This window comes from Rhinoderma darwinii, chromosome 1, assembly GCF_050947455.1.
Source record: "Rhinoderma darwinii isolate aRhiDar2 chromosome 1, aRhiDar2.hap1, whole genome shotgun sequence".
In the NCBI taxonomy this organism is placed as follows: domain Eukaryota; kingdom Metazoa; phylum Chordata; class Amphibia; order Anura; family Rhinodermatidae; genus Rhinoderma; species Rhinoderma darwinii.
Window position 1 is genome coordinate 1638645 of NC_134687.1, and position 25228 is coordinate 1663872.

The 25228-nt window shown below is 41.1% G+C and overlaps 1 protein-coding gene across 5 annotated transcripts in view; it reads left to right on the forward strand.

The window, feature by feature from the left end:
• Positions 1 to 25228, forward strand: part of RTKN (rhotekin) — a 105942-nt gene that overhangs the window by 74021 nt on the left and 6693 nt on the right. For all 5 annotated transcript variants that reach the window (XM_075855309.1, XM_075855287.1, XM_075855302.1 and 2 more), the window contains 6 exons: positions 10600 to 10812; positions 10945 to 11039; positions 11616 to 11722; positions 11830 to 11955; positions 18475 to 18640; positions 19241 to 19345. In XM_075855309.1, coding sequence (XP_075711424.1) covers positions 10600 to 10812; positions 10945 to 11039; positions 11616 to 11722; positions 11830 to 11955; positions 18475 to 18640; positions 19241 to 19345 — 812 coding nt within the window. The remainder of the gene's footprint in view (positions 1 to 10599; positions 10813 to 10944; positions 11040 to 11615; positions 11723 to 11829; positions 11956 to 18474; positions 18641 to 19240; positions 19346 to 25228) is intronic.

Consider the following 25228-nt stretch of genomic DNA (forward strand, 5'->3'; position numbering starts at 1 on the left):
TAGCCGGGGTATTTTATATTATGTCCCATGTTTCCTATAGCCGGAGTATTTTATATTATGTCCCATGTTTCCTATAGCCGGGGTATTTTATATTATGTCCCATGTTTCCTATAGCCGGGGTATTTTATATTATGTCCCATGTTTCCTATAGCCGGGGTATTTTATATTATGTCCCATGTTTCCTATAGCCGGGGTATTTTATATTATGTCCCATGTTTCCTATATCCGGGGTATTTTATATTATGGCCCATGTTTCCTATAGCCGGGGTATTTTATATTATGTCCCATGTTTCCTATAGCCGGGGTATTTTATATTATGTCCCATGTTTCCTATAGCCGGGGTATTTTATATTACGGCCCATGTTTCCTATAGCCGGGGGTATTTTATATTATGGCCCATGTTTCCTATAGCCGGGGTATTTTATATTATGTCCCATGTTTCCTATAGCCGGGGTATTTTATATTATGACCCATGTTTCCTATATCCGGGGTATTTTATATTATGTCCCATGTTTCCTATAGCCGGGGTATTTTATATTATGGCCCATGTTTCCTATAGCCGGGGTATTTTATATTATGGCTCATGTTCTCTATAGCCGGGGTATTTTATATTATGACCCATGTTTCCTATAGCCGGGGTATTTTATATTATGACCCATGTTTCCTATAGCCGGGGTATTTTATATTATGTCCCATGTTTCCTATAGCCGGGGTATTTTATATTATGACCCATGTTTCCTATAGCCGGGGTATTTTATATTATGTCCCATGTTTCCTATAGCCGGGGTATTTTATATTATGTCCCATGTTTCCTATAGCCGGGGTATTTTATATTATGTCCCATGTTTCCTATAGCCGGGGTATTTTATATTATGACCCATGTTTCCTATAGCCGGGGTATTTTATATTATGTCCCATGTTTCCTATAGCCGGGGTATTTTATATTATGTCCCATGTTTCCTATAGCCGGGGTATTTTATATTATGACCCATGTTTCCTATAGCCGGGGTATTTTATATTATGACCCATGTTTCCTATAGCCGGAGTATTTTATATTATGTCCCATGTTTCCTATAGCCGGGGTATTTTATATTATGTCCCATGTTTCCTATAGCCGGGGTATTTTATATTATGGCCCATGTTTCCTATAGCCGGGGTATTTTATATTATGTCCCATGTTTCCTATAGCGGGGGTATTTTATATTATGTCCCATGTTTCCTATAGCCGGGGTATTTTATATTATGTCCCATGTTTCCTATAGCCGGGGTATTTTATATTATGTCCCATGTTTCCTATAGCCGGGGTATTTTATATTATGTCCCATGTTTCCTATAGCCGGGGTATTTTATATTATGACCCATGTTTCCTATAGCCGGGGTATTTTATATTATGACCCATGTTTCCTATAGCCGGGGTATTTTATATTATGTCCCATGTTTCCTATAGCCGGGGTATTTTATATTATGTCCCATGTTTCCTATAGCCGGGGTATTTTATATTATGTCCCATGTTTCCTATAGCCGGGGTATTTTATATTATGACCCATGTTTCCTATAGCCGGGGTATTTTATACTATGACCCATGTTTCCTATAGCCGGGGTATTTTATATTATGTCCCATGTTTCCTATAGCCGGGGTATTTTATATTATGTCCCATGTTTCCTATAGCCGGGGTATTTTATATTATGGCCCATGTTTCCTATAGCCGGGGTATTTTATATTATGACCCATGTTTCCTATAGCCGGGGTATTTTATATTATGTCCCATGTTTCCTATAGCCGGGGTATTTTATATTATGACCCATGTTTCCTATAGCCGGGGTATTTTATATTATGGCCCATGTTTCCTATAGCCGGGGTATTTTATATTATGACCCATGTTTCCTATAGCCGGGGTATTTTATATTATGACCCATGTTTCCTATAGCCGGGGTATTTTATATTATGACCCATGTTTCCTATAGCCGGGGTATTTTATATTATGACCCATGTTTCCTATAGCCGGGGTATTTTATATTATGTCCCATGTTTCCTATAGCCGGGGTATTTTATATTATGTCCCATGTTTCCTATAGCCGGGGTATTTTATATTATGACCCATGTTTCCTATAGCCGGGGTATTTTATATTATGACCCATGTTTCCTATAGCCGGGGTATTTTATATTATGTCCCATGTTTCCTATAGCCGGGGTATTTTATATTATGTCCCATGTTTCCTATAGCCGGGGTATTTTATATTATGGCCCATGTTTCCTATAGCCGGGGTATTTTATATTATGTCCCATGTTTCCTATAGCCGGGGTATTTTATATTATGGCCCATGTTTCCTATAGCCGGGGTATTTTATATTATGTCCCATGTTTCCTATAGCCGGGGTATTTTATATTATGTCCCATGTTTCCTATAGCCGGGGTATTTTATATTATGTCCCATGTTTCCTATAGCCGGGGTATTTTATATTATGACCCATGTTTCCTATAGCCGGGGTATTTTATATTATGTCCCATGTTTCCTATAGCCGGGGTATTTTATATTATGGTCCATGTTTCCTATAGCCGGGGTATTTTATATTATGGCCCATGTTTCCTATAGCCGGGGTATTTTATATTATGTCCCATGTTTCCTATAGCCGGAGTATTTTATATTATGGCCCATGTTTCCTATAGCGGGGGTATTTTATATTATGTCCCATGTTTCCTATAGCCGGGGTATTTTATATTATGACCCATGTTTCCTATAGCCGGAGTATTTTATATTATGGCCCATGTTTCCTATAGCCGGGGTATTTTATATTATGTCCCATGTTTCCTATAGCCGGGGTATTTTATATTATGGCCCATGTTTCCTATAGCCGGGGTATTTTATATTATGTCCCATGTTTCCTATAGCCGGGGTATTTTATATTATGGCCCATGTTTCCTATAGCCGGGGTATTTTATATTATGTCCCATGTTTCCTATAGCCGGGGTATTTTATATTATGGCCCATGTTTCCTATAGCCGGAGTATTTTATATTATGGCCCATGTTTCCTATAGCCGGGGTATTTTATATTATGGCCCATGTTTCCTATAGCCGGGGTATTTTATATTATGGTCCATGTTTCCTATAGCCGGGGTATTTTATATTATGGTCCATGTTTCCTATAGCCGGGGTATTTTATATTATGGTCCATGTTTCCTATAGCCGGGGTATTTTATATTATGGCCCATGTTTCCTATAGCGGGGGTATTTTATATTATGTCCCATGTTTCCTATAGCCGGGGTATTTTATATTATGACCCATGTTTCCTATAGCCGGGGTATTTTATATTATGTCCCATGTTTCCTATAGCCGGGGTATTTTATATTATGACCCATGTTTCCTATAGCCGGGGTATTTTATATTATGGTCCATGTTTCCTATAGCGGGGGTATTTTATATTATGGCCCATGTTTCCTATAGCCGGGGTATTTTATATTATGGCCCATGTTTCCTATAGCCGGGGTATTTTATATTATGTCCCATGTTTCCTATAGCCGGGGTATTTTATATTATGGCCCATGTTTCCTATAGCCGGGGTATTTTATATTATGTCCCATGTTTCCTATAGCCGGGGTATTTTATATTATGACCCATGTTTCCTATAGCCGGGGTATTTTATATTATGGCCCATGTTTCCTATAGCCGGGGTATTTTATATTATGTCCCATGTTTCCTATAGCCGGGGTATTTTATATTATGTCCCATGTTTCCTATAGCCGGGGTATTTTATATTATGGCCCATGTTTCCTATAGCCGGGGTATTTTATATTATGACCCATGTTTCCTATAGCCGGGGTATTTTATATTATGACCCATGTTTCCTATAGCCGGGGTATTTTATATTATGTCCCATGTTTCCTATAGCCGGGGTATTTTATATTATGACCCATGTTTCCTATAGCGGGGGTATTTTATATTATGTCCCATGTTTCCTATAGCCGGGGTATTTTATATTATGACCCATGTTTCCTATAGCCGGGGTATTTTATATTATGTCTCATGTTTCCTATAGCCGGGGTATTTTATATTATGGCTCATGTTTCCTATAGCCGGGGTATTTTATATTATGGCCCATGTTTCCTATAGCCGGGGTATTTTATATTATGGCCCATGTTTCCTATAGCCGGGGTATTTTATATTATGTCCCATGTTTCCTATAGCCGGGGTATTTTATATTATGTCCCATGTTTCCTATAGCGGGGGTATTTTATATTATGTCCCATGTTTCCTATAGCCGGGGTATTTTATATTATGTCCCATGTTTCCTATAGCCGGGGTATTTTATATTATGTCCCATGTTTCCTATAGCCGGAGTATTTTATATTATGACCCATGTTTCCTATAGCCGGGGTATTTTATATTATGTCCCATGTTTCCTATAGCCGGGGTATTTTATATTATGACCCATGTTTCCTATAGCCGGGGTATTTTATATTATGGCCCATGTTTCCTATAGCCGGGGTATTTTATATTATGTCCCATGTTTCCTATAGCCGGGGTATTTTATATTATGGCCCATGTTTCCTATAGCCGGGGTATTTTATATTATGTCCCATGTTTCCTATAGCCGGGGTATTTTATATTATGGCCCATGTTTCCTATAGCCGGGGTATTTTATATTATGTCCCATGTTTCCTGTAGCCGGGGTATTTTATATTATGTCCCATGTTTCCTATAGCCGGGGTATTTTATATTATGACCCATGTTTCCTATAGCCGGGGTATTTTATATTATGACCCATGTTTCCTATAGCCGGGGTATTTTATATTATGACCCATGTTTCCTATAGCCGGGGTATTTTATATTATGACCCATGTTTCCTATAGCCGGGGTATTTTATATTATGACCCATGTTTCCTATAGCCGGGGTATTTTATATTATGACCCATGTTTCCTATAGCCGGGGTATTTTATATTATGACCCATGTTTCCTATAGCCGGGGTATTTTATATTATGACCCATGTTTCCTGTAGCCGGGGTATTTTATATTATGACCCATGTTTCCTATAGCCGGGGTATTTTATATTATGACCCATGTTTCCTATAGCCGGGGTATTTTATATTATGACCCATGTTTCCTATAGCCGGGGTATTTTATATTATGACCCATGTTTCCTATAGCCGGGGTATTTTATATTATGTCCCATGTTTCCTATAGCCGGGGTATTTTATATTACGGCCCATGTTCTCTATAGCCGGGGTATTTTATATTATGGCCCATGTTCTCTATAGCCGGGGTATTTTATATTATGACCCATGTTTCCTATAGCCGGGGTATTTTATATTATGTCCCATGTTTCCTATAGCCGGGGTATTTTATATTATGACCCATGTTTCCTATAGCCGGGGTATTTTATATTATGGCCCATGTTTCCTATAGCCGGGGTATTTTATATTATGGCCCATGTTTCCTATAGCCGGGGTATTTTATATTATGTCCCATGTTTCCTATAGCCGGGGTATTTTATATTATGACCCATGTTTCCTATAGCCGGGGTATTTTATATTATGGCCCATGTTTCCTATAGCGGGGGTATTTTATATTATGTCCCATGTTTCCTATAGCCGGGGTATTTTATATTATGTCCCATGTTTCCTATAGCCGGGGTATTTTATATTATGGCCCATGTTTCCTATAGCGGGGGTATTTTATATTATGGCCCATGTTTCCTATAGCCGGGGTATTTTATATTATGGCCCATGTTTCCTATAGCCGGGGTATTTTATATTATGTCCCATGTTTCCTATAGCCGGGGTATTTTATATTATGTCCCATGTTTCCTATAGCCGGGGTATTTTATATTATGGTCCATGTTTCCTATAGCCGGGGTATTTTATATTATGTCCCATGTTTCCTATAGCGGGGGTATTTTATATTATGGCCCATGTTTCCTATAGCCGGGGTATTTTATATTATGGCCCATGTTTCCTATAGCCGGGGTATTTTATATTATGGCCCATGTTTCCTATAGCCGGGGTATTTTATATTATGTCCCATGTTTCCTATAGCCGGGGTATTTTATATTATGTCCCATGTTTCCTATAGCCGGGGTATTTTATATTATGGCCCATGTTTCCTATAGCCGGGGTATTTTATATTATGGCCCATGTTTCCTATAGCCGGGGTATTTTATATTATGTCCCATGTTTCCTATAGCCGGGGTATTTTATATTATGTCCCATGTTTCCTATAGCCGGGGTATTTTATATTATGACCCATGTTTCCTATAGCCGGGGTATTTTATATTATGTCCCATGTTTCCTATAGCCGGGGTATTTTATATTATGTCCCATGTTTCCTATAGCCGGGGTATTTTATATTATGTCCCATGTTTCCTATAGCCGGAGTATTTTATATTATGTCCCATGTTTCCTATAGCCGGGGTATTTTATATTATGTCCCATGTTTCCTATAGCCGGGGTATTTTATATTATGGCCCATGTTTCCTATAGCCGGGGTATTTTATACTATGTCCCATGTTTCCTATAGCCGGGGTATTTTATATTATGACCCATGTTTCCTATAGCCGGGGTATTTTATATTATGTCCCATGTTTCCTATAGCGGGGGTATTTTATATTATGTCCCATGTTTCCTATAGCCGGGGTATTTTATATTATGACCCATGTTTCCTATAGCCGGGGTATTTTATATTATGTCCCATGTTTCCTATAGCCGGGGTATTTTATATTATGACCCATGTTTCCTATAGCCGGGGTATTTTATATTATGACCCATGTTTCCTATAGCCGGGGTATTTTATATTATGACCCATGTTTCCTATAGCCGGGGTATTTTATATTATGTCCCATGTTTCCTATAGCCGGGGTATTTTATATTATGACCCATGTTTCCTATAGCCGGGGTATTTTATATTATGACCCATGTTTCCTATAGCCGGGGTATTTTATATTATGTCCCATGTTTCCTATAGCCGGGGTATTTTATATTATGTCCCATGTTTCCTATAGCCGGGGTATTTTATATTATGGCTCATGTTTCCTATAGCCGGGGTATTTTATATTATGACCCATGTTTCCTATAGCCGGGGTATTTTATATTATGACCCATGTTTCCTATAGCCGGGGTATTTTATATTATGTCCCATGTTTCCTATAGCCGGGGTATTTTATATTATGTCCCATGTTTCCTATAGCCGGGGTATTTTATATTATGTCCCATGTTTCCTATAGCCGGGGTATTTTATATTATGACCCATGTTTCCTATAGCCGGGGTATTTTATATTATGTCCCATGTTTCCTATAGCCGGGGTATTTTATATTATGTCCCATGTTTCCTATAGCCGGGGTATTTTATATTATGACCCATGTTTCCTATAGCCGGGGTATTTTATATTATGACCCATGTTTCCTATAGCCGGGGTATTTTATATTATGACCCATGTTTCCTATAGCCGGGGTATTTTATATTATGGCCCATGTTTCCTATAGCCGGGGTATTTTATATTATGGCCCATGTTTCCTATAGCCGGGGTATTTTATATTATGGCCCATGTTTCCTATAGCCGGGGTATTTTATATTATGACCCATGTTTCCTATAGCCGGGGTATTTTATATTATGTCCCATGTTTCCTATAGCCGGGGTATTTTATATTATGGCCCATGTTTCCTATAGCCGGGGTATTTTATATTATGACCCATGTTTCCTATAGCCGGGGTATTTTATATTATGGCCCATGTTTCCTATAGCCGGGGTATTTTATATTATGTCCCATGTTTCCTATAGCCGGGGTATTTTATATTATGACCCGTGTTTCCTATAGCCGGGGTATTTTATATTATGTCCCATGTTTCCTATAGCCGGGGTATTTTATATTATGGCCCATGTTTCCTATAGCCGGGGTATTTTATATTATGACCCATGTTTCCTATAGCCGGGGTATTTTATATTATGGCCCATGTTTCCTATAGCCGGGGTATTTTATATTATGTCCCATGTTTCCTATAGCCGGGGTATTTTATATTATGTCCCATGTTTCCTATAGCGGGGGTATTTTATATTATGTCCCATGTTTCCTATAGCCGGGGTATTTTATATTATGGCCCATGTTTCCTATAGCCGGGGTATTTTATATTATGTCCCATGTTTCCTATAGCCGGGGTATTTTATATTATGTCCCATGTTTCCTATAGCCGGGGTATTTTATATTATGACCCATGTTTCCTATAGCCGGGGTATTTTATATTATGTCCCATGTTTCCTATAGCCGGGGTATTTTATATTATGGCCCATGTTTCCTATAGCCGGGGTATTTTATATTATCACCCATGTTTCCTATAGCCGGGGTATTTTATATTATGTCCCATGTTTCCTATAGCCGGGGTATTTTATATTATGGCCCATGTTTCCTATAGCCGGGGTATTTTATATTATGTCCCATGTTTCCTATAGCCGGGGTATTTTATATTATGACCCATGTTTCCTATAGCCGGGGTATTTTATATTATGTCCCATGTTTCCTATAGCCGGGGTATTTTATATTATGGCCCATGTTTCCTATAGCCGGGGTATTTTATATTATGTCCCATGTTTCCTATAGCCGGGGTATTTTATATTATGGCCCATGTTTCCTATAGCCGGGGTATTTTATATTATCACCCATGTTTCCTATAGCCGGGGTATTTTATATTATGACCCATGTTTCCTATAGCCGGGGTATTTTATATTATGTCCCATGTTTCCTATAGCCGGGGTATTTTATATTATGTCCCATGTTTCCTATAGCCGGGGTATTTTATATTATGACCCATGTTTCCTATAGCCGGGGTATTTTATATTATGACCCATGTTTCCTATAGCCGGGGTATTTTATATTATGTCCCATGTTTCCTATAGCCGGGGTATTTTATATTATGTCCCATGTTTCCTATAGCCGGGGTATTTTATATTATGGCCCATGTTTCCTATAGCCGGGGTATTTTATATTATGTCCCATGTTTCCTATAGCCGGGGTATTTTATATTATGACCCATGTTTCCTATAGCCGGGGTATTTTATATTATGTCCCATGTTACCTATAGCCGGGGTATTTTATATTATGGCCCATGTTTCCTATAGCCGGGGTATTTTATATTATGTCCCATGTTTCCTATAGCCGGGGTATTTTATATTATGTCCCATGTTTCCTATAGCCGGGGTATTTTATATTATGACCCATGTTTCCTATAGCCGGGGTATTTTATATTATGTCCCATGTTTCCTATAGCCGGGGTATTTTATATTATGTCCCATGTTTCCTATAGCCGGGGTATTTTATATTATGTCCCATGTTTCCTATAGCCGGGGTATTTTATATTATGTCCCATGTTTCCTATAGCCGGGGTATTTTATATTATGTCCCATGTTTCCTATAGCCGGGGTATTTTATATTATGGCCCATGTTTCCTATAGCCGGGGTATTTTATATTATGGCCCATGTTTCCTATAGCCGGGGTATTTTATATTATGGCCCATGTTTCCTATAGCCGGGGTATTTTATATTATGACCCATGTTTCCTATAGCCGGGGTATTTTATATTATGGCCCATGTTTCCTATAGCCGGGGTATTTTATATTATGACCCATGTTTCCTATAGCCGGGGTATTTTATATTATGACCCATGTTTCCTATAGCCGGGGTATTTTATATTATGTCCCATGTTTCCTATAGCCGGGGTATTTTATATTATGACCCATGTTTCCTATAGCCGGGGTATTTTATATTATGGCCCATGTTTCCTATAGCCGGGGTATTTTATATTATGGCCCATGTTTCCTATAGCGGGGGTATTTTATATTATGACCCATGTTTCCTATAGCCGGGGTATTTTATATTATGGCCCATGTTTCCTATAGCGGGGGTATTTTATATTATGACCCATGTTTCCTATAGTCGGGGTATTTTATATTATGACCCATGTTTCCTATAGTCGGGGTATTTTATATTATGACCCATGTTTCCTATAGTCGGGGTATTTTATATTATGGCCCATGTTTCCTATAGCCGGGGTATTTTATATTATGACCCATGTTTCCTATAGTCGGGGTATTTTATATTATGACCCATGTTTCCTATAGCCGGGGTATTTTATATTATGACCCATGTTTCCTATAGCCGGGGTATTTTATATTATGACCCATGTTTCCTATAGCCGGGGTATTTTATATTATGTCCCATGTTTCCTATAGCCGGGGTATTTTATATTATGTCCCATGTTTCCTATAGCCGGGGTATTTTATATTATGGCCCATGTTTCCTATAGCCGGGGTATTTTATATTATGTCCCATGTTTCCTATAGCCGGGGTATTTTATATTATGGCCCATGTTTCCTATAGCAGAATTCTTTCATATTTCGGCCCATATTTGCTATGACAGTGTTCGTTCATTTTATTGCCTATATTTCCTATTACCGGTTCTTTTCATATTATGGGCCATATTTCCTTCACGGCCAGTATATTCTCTAACAGAGGTCCTTTCGTATTACGGCCCACATTTGCTAGGGCATTAGTCCTTTCTCACAGGTGTAATCTGATCTAGTTATTGCCAATTAACCTTTGGTGTTTCCTCCAGCTCCGATGTGGACCCCGGCTTTGAGCTCAGTCTGCAGCTGTACAGTTGCGCAGTGGATGAAGATTTCTCCCTCTCTGGAACACCAAGAAGATTATCCACCAGACTGAGCAATTCGTTGGGGAGATCTTCTGGGCGCAGATTACGAGCTGCCATGGATGGGGGCGGCAGCAATGGAGGAGGGAGCCCCATCTTGCTGCCACCTCCCAGTGTCCCGTGAGTGCCATCCATGACTCTTCAATCTCCAGTTTAGGTCACGCTTGCTGTGCAGATCTGGAATAAATAGTTCTATAATAGTCTCTTCTTGATAACATTGTCTGGTTTCTGTGTTTGTTTCTTATATTTCAGGGGGCCTAAATTCCAACTGTTGGCCCATACCAAGCTGACCTTGGCCCAAGTGCAGGATGGCTTCAGGACTCACGATCTCGCCATCAGCAGCTCTGGTAAAGAAACTTTCTGTCATTGCATAGAAAGGGACAAGACCTTCGAAAGGTTGATTTTCCTGGAGGGTCTGTGTGTGCTCTCTAAGTCTTTTGTGTGTTCGGCTTTATCCTTCGTACCATCCTTAGCACAACTGCTGGAATGGCAATAAATTAAGCTAGTGGTGATGTTACAGCTCTGGATATGGGGACAGAGCAGACAACAATATTTGATTTAAAGGGAATCTGTGGGCAATTTCCTCTTCTGCAAAAATGTTCTTATCTGAGGAAAGAGTGTAGTGGCAGAATCCCAGCGTTTTTCCTGCTATGGCGGGTTCATTATCTATATGTATAATAAAGTCCCTGCTGGGGGTCCTGTAATAAAAAGTTATACAGCTGAAACAGAAAAGGCATTATGGCGGACCCCATTGCGGGACCCTAGTAACAAAGGGTTTGTAAGTGGAGAGATCGGCCCATCTCCAACCAATAAAATGAATCTTTACTTCATTCTCCTATATTTTTAGCACTATAGACTTGTATCTGCATGGTGACAAGGATAAGTGAACATTTGTTGTTGAGTTCTGGCTGTTGTGCTTCCAGATGAGAGTTCATGTTGGCTGCCATTATATGGAAGCGTGTGTTGCCGCCTTACTGCACAGCCGGACTGTATGAATCAGGATATGATGTCCGGAGTTCTGCACATCCAGGTAATCAGTCAGTTAATGTTCGGTCACGCTCAGGTGTTCTGTAATACCCTGTAACATGGCTGTAGGACGTGACATGAGCACCGCATGTAATATGTTGATCCAAATAGGTACGAGGACAGAAGAGTTGGCAGCACATGTTCTGTGTGTTACGTGGATGTCAGCTGCTTTGTAACAGAGAACAATGTCATCTGGGGTCTTCAACCGAACCTGACCTGACTGTCTCTGTTAATAAGGTAAGATTGCCTATATTACATGTGTGATATTACATAGGGACCACTGTATAACGTGTATTATAATACACAGGGAGCATCTATATTACATGTGTGATATTACATGGGCAGTGTCTGTATTATATATGTGAGTGTCTGTATTACATGTGTGATATTACACGGGAGCGTCAGTGTTACATGTGTGATATTACTTAGACACGTCTGTATTACATGTGTGATATTACATGGAAAAGTGTCTGTATTACATGTGTAATGTTACATGCGGAGCATCTGTATTACATGTGATATTACATGGGGAATCATCTGTATTACATGGGGAGCATCTGTATTATTTGTGTAATATTACATGGGTAGCATCTGTATTATATGTGTGATATTACACAGGGAGCATCTGTATTACATGTGTAATGTTACAAAGGGAGCGCCTGTATTATGTGTGATAATACATGAGGAATGTCTGTATTATATGTGTGACTTACAGGGGGAGTGCCTGTATCACATGTGTAATATTACACGGGAGCTTTGGTGTTGCATGTGATATTACAAGGAAAAGCATCTATTACATGTGTGATATTACATAGGGAGCGTCTGTATTACATGTGTGATATTACATAGGGAGCGTCTGTATTACATCTGTGATATTACATAGGGAGCATCTGTATTACATGTGTGATATTACAAGGAAAAGCGTCTATTACATGTGTGATGTTACACGGGGAGACTGTCTGTATTATACGTGTGTGATATTACACGGGGAGACTTCTCTGTATTACACGGGTAATGTTACACAGGGTGCATCTATATTATGTGTGATAATACATGGGGATGTCTGTAATATATGTGATATTACAAAGGAAATATCTGCATTACATGTATGATATTACACGGGGAGCGTTTGTACTACATGTGTGATGTTACACTGGGAGCGTCTGTATTACATGTGTGATATTACACGGGGAGCGTCTGTATTACATGTGTGATATTACACGGGGAAGTGTCTGTATTACATGTGTGATATTACACGGGGAGCGTCTGTATTACATGTGTGATATTACACGGGAAGCGTCTGTATTACATGTGTGATATTACACGGGAAGCGTCTGTATTACATATGTGATATTACATGGGGAGTGTCTGTATTACATGTGTGATATTACATGGGAAGCATTTGTACTACATGTGTGATGTTACACGGGGAGCGTCTGTATTACATGTGTGATATTACATGGGGAGCGTCTGTATTACATGTGTGATATTACACGGGGAGAGTCTGTATTACATGTGTGATATTACACGGGGAGTGTCTGCATTACATGTATGATATTTACACGGGGAAAGTCTGTATTACATGTATGATATTTACACGGGGAGAGTCTGTATTACATGTGTGATATTACACGGGGAGCGTCTGTATTACATGTGTGATATTACACGGGGAGAGTCTGTATTACATGTGTGATATTACACGGGGAGCGTCTGTATTACATGTGTGATATTACACAGGAGAGTGTCTGTATTACATGTGTGATATTACATGGGGAAGCGTCTGTATTACATGTGTGATATTACACGGGAGAACGTCTGTATTACATGTGTGATATTACACGGGGAGAGTCTGTATTACATGTGTGATATTACACGGGGAGCGTCTGTATTACATGTGTGATATTACACGGGGAGAGTCTGTATTACATGTGTGATATTACACGGGGAGCGTCTGTATTACATGTGTGATATTACACGGGGAGCGTCTGTATTACATGTGTGATATTACACGGGGAGCGTCTGTATTACATGTGTGATATTACACGGGGAGCGTCTGTATTACATGTGTGATATTACACGGGGAGAGTCTGTATTACATGTGTGATATTACACGGGGAGGGTCTGTATTACATGTGTGATATTACACGGGGAGCGTCTGTATTACATGTGTGATATTACACGGGGAGTGTCTGTATTACATGTGTGATATTACACGGGGAGCGTCTGTATTACATGTGTGGTATTACACGGGGAGTGTCTGTATTACATGTGTGATATTACACAGGGAGCGTCTGTATTACATGTGTGATATTACACAGGAGAGTGTCTGTATTACATGTGTGATATTACATGGGGAAGCGTCTGTATTACATGTGTGATATTACACGGGAGAACGTCTGTATTACATGTGTGATATTACACGGGGAGAGTCTGTATTACATGTGTGATATTACACGGGGAGCGTCTGTATTACATGTGTGATATTACACGGGGAGAGTCTGTATTACATGTGTGATATTACACGGGGAGCGTCTGTATTACATGTGTGATATTACACGGGGAGAGTCTGTATTACATGTGTGATATTACACGGGGAGCGTCTGTATTACATGTGTGATATTACACGGGGAGAGTCTGTATTACATGTGTGATATTACACGGGGAGAGTCTGTATTACATGTGTGATATTACACAGGGGAAGTGCATGGGTGAATAAACAGCATTTCGTATTATTCTAACTTGGAGCGATGTCTTAACTTCTCTTCGTTGACATTGGTATTAATGGAATCAGGACTCTGGATTCCGTAGTGACGTGTGCCCAAACTGGATCCCCTTATGCTTAGTGCTGTTGGACCCTTGTCTCGTTATAGCCTGTTTTACATGGGAAGAGTCTGTATTACATGTGTGATGTTACACGGAGAATGTCTGTACAGTTATCATATTACATGGGGGAGCGTCTGTATTACATGTGTGATATTATACGAGAAGCATCTGTATTGCATGTGTGATATTACATGGGGGAGCGTCTATAGTACATGTCTAATATTACACAGGAGAGTGTCTGTATTACATGTGTGATATTACATGGGGAGCATCTGTATTACATGTGTGATATTACATGGGGAGCATCTGTATTACATGTGTGATATTACATGGGCAGTGTCTGTATTACATGTGTGATATTACATGGGCAGTGTCTGTATTACATGTGTGATATTACATGGGCAGTGTCTGTATTACGTGTGTGATATTACACGGGGAGCATCTGTATTACATGTGTGATATTACATGGGCAGTGTCTGTATTACATGTGTGAAATTACATGGAGGAGCGTCTGTAGTACATGTGTAATATTACACAGGAGAGTGTCTGTATTACATGTGTGATATTACATGGGGAGCATCTATAGTACATGTATAATACTTGGGGAGTGTCTGTGTTACATGTATGATATTACACGGGAGAGTCTGTAGTACATGTGTGATATTAAATGGGGAGCGGCTATAGTAAATATTTGATATTACATGGTGGAGCGTCTGTGTTACATGTGTTATATTACACGGGGATAGTCTGTATTACATGTGTAATATTACACGGGGAGCGTTTGTGCTACATGTGTGATGTTACACGGGGGGACTGTTTGTATTGCATGTGTAATGTTACACAGGGTGCAACTGTGTTATGTGTGATATTACAAGGGAAATGTCTGTATAGCATATGTGATATTACACGGGGAGTGTCTGCATTACATGTATGATATTTACACGGGGAGCGTCTTTATTACATGTGTGATATTACACGGGGAGCGTCTGTATTACATGTGTGATATTACACGGGGAGCGTCTGTATTACATGTGTGATATTACACGGGGAGAGTCTGTATTACATGTGTGATATTACACGGGGAGAGTCTATATTACATGTGTGATATTACACGGGAAGCGTCTGTATTACATGTGTGATATTACACGGGGAGCGTCTGTATTACATGTGTGATATTACACGGGGAGAGTCTGTATTACATGTGTGATATTACACAGGGGAAGTGCATGGGTGAATAAACAGCATTTCGTATTATTCTAACTTGGAGCGATGTCTCAACTTCTCTTCGTTGACATTGGTATTAATGGAATCAGGACTCTGGATTCCGTAGTGACGTGTGCCCAAACTGGATCCCCTTATGCTTAGTGCTGTTGGACCCTTGTCTCGTTATAGCCTGTTTTACATGGGAAGGGTCTGTATTACATGTGTGATGTTACACGGGGGGGGGGGGTGTGGGATCGTCTGTATTACATGTCTGATGTTACGCGGAGAATGTCTGTACAGTTATCATATTACATGGGGGAGCGTCTGTATTACATGTGTGATATTATACGAGAAGCATCTGTATTACATGTGTGATATTACATGGGGGAGCGTCTATAGTACATGTCTAATATTACACAGGAGAGTGTCTGTATTACATGTGTGATATTACATGGGGAGCATCTGTATTACATGTGTGATATTACATGGGGAGCATCTGTATTACATGTGTGATATTACATGGGCAGTGTCTGTATTACATGTGTGATATTACATGGGGAGCATCTGTATTACATGTGTGATATTACATGGGCAGTGTCTGTATTACATGTGTGAAATTACATGGAGGAGCGTCTATAGTACATGTGTAATATTACACAGGAGAGTGTCTGTATTACATGTGTGATATTACATGGGGAGCATCTATAGTACATGTATAATACTTGGGAAGTGTCTGTGTTACATGTATGATATTACACGGGAGAGTCTGTAGTACATGTGTGATATTAAATGGGGAGAGGCTATAGTAAATATTTGATATTACATGGTGGAGTGTCTGTATTACATGTGTGATATTACACGGGGAGCATCTGTATTACATGTGTGATATTACATGGGGAGCATCTGTATTACATGTGTGATATTACATAGGGAGCATCTGTATTACATGTGTGATATTACACGGGGAGAGTCTGTATTACATGTGTGATATTACACGGGGAGAGTCTATATTACATGTGTGATATTACACGGGGAGAGTCTATATTACATGTGTGATATTACACGGGGAGTGTCTGTATTACATGTGTGATATTACACGAGGAGGGTCTGTATTACATGTGTGATATTACACGGGGAGAGTCTGTATTACATGTGTGATATTACACGGGGAGAGTCTGTATTACATGTGTGATATTACACGGGGAGCGTCTGTATTACATGTGTGATATTACACGGGGAGCATCTGTATTACATGTGTGATATTACACGGGGAGAGTCTGTATTACATGTGTGATATTACACGGGGAGCGTCTGTATTACATGTGTGATATTATATGGGGGAGCGTCTATAGTACATGTATGATATTACTTGGGGGAGCGTCTGTTACATGTATGATATTACACGGAGGAACATCTATAGTACATGTGTGATATTACATGGGAGACGTCTTTAGTACATGTGTAATATTACACGGGGAGCGTTTGTATAACATGTGTAATATTATGAGAATCATCTGTATTACATGTTTGATATTACATGAGCAGTGTCAGTATTACATGTGTGATATTACATGGGGGGAGCGTCTATATTACATGTGTGATATTACATGGGGGGAGCGTCTATATTACATGTGTGATATTACATGGGGGGAGCATCTGCATTACATGTGTGATATTACATGGGGGAGCGTCTATATTACATGTGTGATATTACATGGGGGGAGCATCTGTAGTACATCTGTGATATTACACGGGAGAACGTTTGTATTACATCTGTGATATTACATGGGGGGAGCGTCTGTATTACATGTGTGATATTACATGGGGGGAGCGTCTATATTACATGTGTGATATTACATGGGGGGAGCATCTGTAGTACATCTGTGATATTACACGGGAGAACGTTTGTATTACATCTGTGATATTACATGGGGGGAGCGTCTGTATTACATGTGTGATATTACATGGGGGGAGCGTCTATATTACATGTGTGATATTACATGGGGGGAGCATCTGTATTACATGTGTGATATTACACGGGAGAACGTTTGTATTACATCTGTGATATTACATGGGGGGAGTGTCTGTATTACATGTGTGATATTACATGGGGGAGCGTCTGTATTACATGTGTGATATTACATGGGGGGAGCGTCTGTATTACATGTGTGATATTACACGGGAGAACGTTTGTATTACATCTGTGATATTACATGGGGGGGAGTCTGTTTTACATGTGTGATATTACATTGGGGGAGCATCTGTAGTACATCTGTGATATTACACGGGAGAACGTTTGTATTACATGCGTGATATTACATGGGGAGCGTCTGTATTACATGTGTGATATTACATTGGGGAGCATCTGTATTACATGTGTGATATTACACGGGAGAACGTTTGTATTACATGTGTGATATTACATGGGGGGAGCATCTGTATTACATGTGTGATATTACATTGGGGGAGCATCTGTAGTACATCTGTGATATTACACGGGAGAACGTTTGTATTACATGTGTGATATTACATGGGGGGAGCATCTGTATTACATGTGTGATATTACATTGGGGGAGCATCTGTAGTACATCTGTGATATTACACGGGAGAACGTTTGTATTACATGTGTGATATTACATGGGGGGAGCGTCTGTATTACATGTGTGATATTACATGGGGCTTTCTATGGGGAAATCAGAAAGTATTTATCATTTCCTATGTCATCCCCAGGAGACCAAAATCCGGTGTTCAGATCGTGAAGGTCAAAGCCAGTTACACACCTTGTCCATCACTAACTGGTATGGCTGTGAAGAAGTGACTCACACCGCCAAAGCCGAGAACCGAGAAGATCTGCGCCGCTGGATGGAGGCCTTCTGGCAGCATTTCTATGACATGAGTATGTAGGGACCCTGCCATTAATGCTTTGTCTTGGATTTCCTCCTCATCCTCGTCTTGTGTGTGTAATATCACACATGTAATACAGACCCTCCTTGTGTTATATCACACATGTAATACAGACCCTCCCTGTGTTATATCACACATGTAATACATGTAAGGGTATGTGCACACACACTAATTACGTCCGTAATTGACGGACGTATTTCGGCCGCAAGTCCCGGACCGAACACAGTGCAGGGAGCCGGGCTCCTAGCATCTTAGTTATGTACGATGCTAGAAGTCCCTGCCTCACTGCAGGACAACTGTCCCATACTGAAAACATTATTACAGTACGGGACAGTTGTCCTGCAGCGAGGCAGGGACTCCTAGCGTCGTACATAAGTATGATGCTAGGAGCCCGGCTCCCTGCAGTGTGTTCGGTCCGGTGCTTGCGGCCGAATTACGTCCGTCAATTACGGACGTAATTAGTGTGTGTGCACATACCCTAATACTGCTTGTCCATGGTCTGGTCCTTCTTTCTGTACTTATTTCGCTCTGTCTGGAGTCTGATCCAGTCACTGCTGGGATTGTCTACTTCATTGTCACATTGGTTCTGCAGGTGAGTGGAAGCAATGCTGCGATGACTTGATGAAAATAGAAACCCCACCGCCCAAGAGACCAGCGGCAGCTCTCGCCAAACAAGGCTCCCTCTATCATGAAATGGGTGAGGAATTGTTACCTCTGCACACATTACATTATAACACTGGCAGTCATCAGGGGAATAATGGGCAGCCATGACATAAGTGAGAAGAAAGGGCAGCGGGAAGAGAGAGATGATGGGGAAAAAGTCAAATAGCATGATGAATAAAAGAAAGCTTGGATGAGATGTGTGATGGGGATGATGATGACAATTTTTGGATGAGATGTGTGAAGGGGATGATAATGATGATGATGATGATGATGACAATGGTTGGATGAGATGTGTGATGGGGATGATGATGACAATGGTTGGATGAGCTGTGTGATGGGGATGATGATGACAATGGTTGGATGAGATGTGTGATGGGGATGATGATGACAATGGTTGGATGAGATGTGTGATGGGGATGATGATGATGACAATGGTTGGATGAGATGTGTGATGGGGATGATGATGACAATGGTTGGATGAGATGTGTGATGGGGATGATGATGATGACAATGGTTGGATGAGATGTGTGATGGGGATGATGATGACAATGGTTGGATGAGATGTGTGATGGGGATGATGATGATGACAATGGTTGGATGAGATGTGTGATGGGATGATGACAATGGTTGGATGAGATGTGTGATGGGGATGATGATGACAATGGTTGGATGAGATGTGTGATGGGATGATGATGATGATGACAATGGTTGAATGAGATGTGTGATGGGGATGATGATAATGGTTGGATGAGATGTGTGATGGGGTGATGATGATGATGATGACGACACTGGTTGGATGAGATGTGAGATGGGGATGATGATGACAATGGTTGGATGATATGTTTGATGGGGTTGATGATGATGACAATGGTTGGATGAAAAGGGTGATGGGGTTGATGATGATGACAATGGTTGGATGAGATGTGTGATGGGGTTGATGATGATGACAATGGTTGGATGAGAAGGGTGATGGGGTTGATGATGATGACAATGGTTGGATGAGAAGGGTGATGGGGTTGATGATGATGACAATGGTTGGATGAGAAGGGTGATGGGGTTGATGATGATAATGGTTGGATGAGATGTGTGATGGGGTTGATGATGATGACAATGGTTGGATGAGAAGGGTGATGGGGTTGATGATGATGACAATGGTTGGATGAGAAGGGTGATGGGGTTGATGATGACAATGGTTGGATGAGATGTGTGATGGGGATGATGATGATGATAATGGTTGGATGAGATGTGTGATGGGGATGATGATGATGACAATGGTTGGATGAGAAGGGTGATGGGGATGATGATGATGACAATGGTTGGATGAGATGTGTGGTGGGGTTGATGATGATGACAATGGTTGGATGAGATGTATGATAGGGATGATGATCATGATGACAATGGTTGGATGAGATGTGTGATGGGTTTGATGACAATGGTTGGATGAGATGTGTGATGGGGTTGTTGATGATGACAATGGTTGGATGAGAAGGGTGATGGGGTTGTTGATGTTGATGATGATGATGACGACAATGGTTGGATAAGATGTGTGATGGGGTTGATGATGATGACAATGGTTGGATGAAAAGGGTGATGGGGTTGATGTTGATGATGATGATGACGACAATGGTTGGATAAGATGTGTGATGGGGTTGATGATGATGACAATGGTTGGATGAAAAGGGTGATGGGGTTGATGATGATGACAATGGTTGGATGAGAAGGGTAATGGGGTTGATGATGATGACAATGGTTGGATGAGAAGGGTGATGGGGTTGATGATGATGACAATGGTTGGATGAGATGTGTGATGGGGTTGATGATGATGACAATGGTTGGATGAGAAGGGTGATGGGGTTGATGATGATGCCAATGACAATGGTTGGATGAGAAGGGTGATGGGGTTGATGATGATGACAATGGTTGGATGAGAAGGGTGATGGGGTTGATGATGATGACAATGGTTGGATGAGATGTGTGATGGGGTTGATGATGATGACAATGGTTGGATGAGAAGGGTGATGGGGTTGTTGGTGAAATATGTGGATGGAAAGGGTCACAGAGATAATCAGGAGAATTGCTTAATGAGAAGGGAGACTGTGAGGATAAAGGTGATCGGTTGGATGAGATGGGTGATAAGGGATGAAGCAGATAAAAGTTGGATGAGAAGGATGATGAGTTGGTTGCATAAGATTGATGGGAATATTGCAAACAATGGTTGGGTAAGACATGACATGAGACAAAGGAAAGAATGATTGGATAGGAGACGATGATGATAAGGAGACTGGTAAGTTAAAAATGATGAAGAGAAATAGCCCAATAATTGTATAAGAATGATAATAAAAGGTCAGGAGAAGGTATAGACAAAAAGCGTGGACCAGGGAAGAAGAGAAGAGTGATTGTATGAAAAGAAATTGAGAGAAAAGGGATGACAATAGTGGAAGAAATGATGAGCAGAAGAGTTGAGAAAGAAGGAATAAAGGAAACAAGCAGGAGATTAGTTGGATGAGAAGACTGATAGGGATTCAGAAGAGAATGCTTCACGAGTTGGGAAAACAAGTGGGAGAACGGTAAAGGTGGAAAAGATCATGGCAGATAAAAAGTATTATGTAAAGTAAAGAAGAGAAGCATGATGAGAAGTAAGAGAGATGAGGAGCAGTATGATGAGAGGAGAGATGAGGAGCAGTATGATGAGAAGTAAGAGAGATGAGGAGCAGTATGATGAGAGGAGAGATGAGGAGCAGTATGATGAGAAGAGAGATGAGGAGCAGTATGATGAGAGGAGAGATGAGGAGCAGTATGATGAGAAGGGAGATGAGGAGCAGTATGATGAGAAGGGAGATGAGGAGCAGTATGATGAGAAGGGAGATGAGGAGCAGTATGATGAGAAGAGAGATGAGGAGCAGTATGATGAGAAGAGAGATGAGGAGCAGTATGATGAGAAGACAGATGAGGAGCAGTATGATGAGAAGAGAGATGAGGAGCAGTATGATGAGAAGAGAGATGAGGAGCAGTATGATGAGAAGGGAGATGAGGAGCAGTATGATGAGAAGGGAGATGAGGAGCAGTATGATGAGAAGGGAGATGAGGAGCAGTATGGTGAGAAGGGAGATGAGGAGCAGTATGATGAGGAGAGATGAGGAGCAGTATGATGAGAAGAGAGATGAGGAGCAGTATGATGAGAGGAGAGATGAGGAGCAGTATGATGAGAAGAGAGATGAGGAGCAGTATGATGAGAAGAGAGATGAGGAGCAGTATGATGAGAAGAGAGATGAGGAGCAGTATGATGAGAAGAGAGATGAGGAGCAGTATGATGAGAAGAGAGATGAGGAGCAGTATGATGAGAAGGGAGATGAGGAGCAGTATGATGAGAAGAGAGATGAGGAGCAGTATGATGAGAGGAGAGATGAGGAGCAGTATGATGAGAAGAGAGATGAGGAGCAGTATGATGAGAAGAGAGATGAGGAGCAGTATGATGAGAAGGGAGATGAGGAGCAGTATGATGAGAAGGGAGATGAGGAGCAGTATGATGAGAAGGGAGATGAGGAGAGGTATGATGAGAAGAGAGATGAGGAGCGGTATGATGAGAAGAGAGATGAGGAGCGGTATGATGATAAGAGAGATGAGGAGCAGTATGATGAGAAGGGAGATGAGGAGCAGTATGATGAGAAGGGAGATGAGGAGCAGTATGATGAGAGGAGAGATGAGGAGCAGTATGATGAGAAGAGAGATGAGGAGCAGTATGATGAGAAGAGAGATGAGGAGCAGTATGATGAGAAGGGAGATGAGGAGCAGTATGATGAGAGGAGAGATGAGGAGCAGTATGATGAGAAGAGAGATGAGGAGCAGTATGATGAGAAGAGAGATGAGGAGCAGTATGATGAGAAGAGAGATGAGGAGCAGTATGATGAGAAGAGAGATGAGGAGCAGTATGATGAGAAGAGAGATGAGGAGCAGTATGATGATAAGAGAGATGAGGAGCAGTATGATGAGAAGGGAGATGAGGAGCAGTATGATGAGAAGGGAGATGAGGAGCAGTATGATGAGAAGGGAGATGAGGAGCAGTATGATGAGAAGAGAGATGAGGAGCGGTATGATGAGAAGGGAGATGAGGAGCAGTATGATGAGAAGGGAGATGAGGAGCAGTATGATGAGAAGGGAGATGAGGAGCAGTATGATGAGAAGAGAGATGAGGAGCAGTATGATGAGAAGAGAGATGAGGAGCAGTATGATGAGAAGGGAGATGAGGAGCAGTATGATGAGAAGGGAGATGAGGAGCAGTATGATGAGAAGAGAGATGAGGAGCAGTATGATGAGAAGAGAGATGAGGAGCAGTATGATGAGAAGAGAGATGAGGAGCAGTATGATGAGAAGAGAGATGAGGAGCAGTATGATGAGAAGAGAGATGAGGAGCAGTATGATGAGAAGAGAGATGAGGAGCAGTATGATGAGAAGGGAGATGAGGAGCAGTATGATGAGAAGAGAGATGAGGAGCAGTATGATGAGAAGAGAGATGAGGAGCAGTATGATGAGAAGAGAGATGAGGAGCAGTATGATGAGGAGGGAGATGAGGAGCAGTATGATGAGAAGGGAGATGAGGAGCAGTATGATGAGAAGAGAGATGAGGAGCAGTATGATGAGAAGAGAGATGAGGAGCAGTATGATGAGGAGGGAGATGAGGAGCAGTATGATGAGAAGAGAGATGAGGAGCAGTATGATGAGAAGAGAGATGAGGAGCAGTATGATGAGGAGCAGTATGATGAGAAGAGAGATGAGGAGCAGTATGATGAGAAGAGAGATGAGGAGCAGTATGATGAGAAGAGAGATGAGGAGTTGTATGATGAGAAGAGAGATGAGGAGCAGTATGATGAGGAGGGAGATGAGGAGCAGTATGATGAGAAGAGAGATGAGGAGCAGTATGATGAGAAGAGAGATGAGGAGCAGTATGATGAGAAGGGAGATGAGGAGCAGTACGATGAGAAGAGAGATGAGGAGCGGTATGATGAGAAGGGAGATGAGGAGCGGTATGATGAGAAGGGAGATGAGGAGCAGTACGATGAGAGTAGAGATGAGGAGCAGTATGATGAGGAGGGAGATGAGGAGCAGTATGATGAGAAGGGAGATGAGGAGCAGTATGATGAGAAGAGAGATGAGGAGCAGTATGATGAGAAGAGAGATGAGGAGCAGTATGATGAGAAGGGAGATGAGGAGCAGTACGATGAGAAGAGAGATGAGGAGCGGTATGATGAGAAGGGAGATGAGGAGCGGTATGATGAGAAGGGAGATGAGGAGCAGTACGATGAGAAGGGAGATGAGGAGCAGTATGATGAGGAGAGAGATGAGGAGCAGTATGATGAGAAGAGAGATGAGGAGCAGTATGATGAGAAGGGAGATGAGGAGCAGTATGATGAGAAGGGAGATGAGGAGCAGTCTGATGAGAAGAGAGATGAGGAGCAGTATGATTAGAAGAGAGATGAGGAGCAGTATGATGAGAAGAGAGATGAGGAGCAGTATGATGAGAAGGGAGATGAGGAGCAGTATGATGAGAAGAGAGATGAGGAGCAGTATGATGAGGAGGGAGATGAGGAGCAGTATGATGAGAAGAGAGATGAGGAGCAGTATGATGAGAAGAGAGATGAGGAGCAGTATGATGAGAAGGGAGATGAGGAGCAGTATGATGAGAGGAGAGATGAGGAGCAGTATGATGAGAAGAGAGATGAGGAGCAGTATGATGAGAAGAGAGATGAGGAGCAGTATGATGAGAGGAGAGATGAGGAGCAGTATGATGAGAAGAGAGATGAGGAGCAGTATGATGAGAAGAGAGATGAGGAGCAGTATGATGAGGAGGGAGATGAGGAGCAGTATGATGAGAAGGGAGATGAGGAGCAGTATGATGAGAAGGGAGATGAGGAGCAGTATG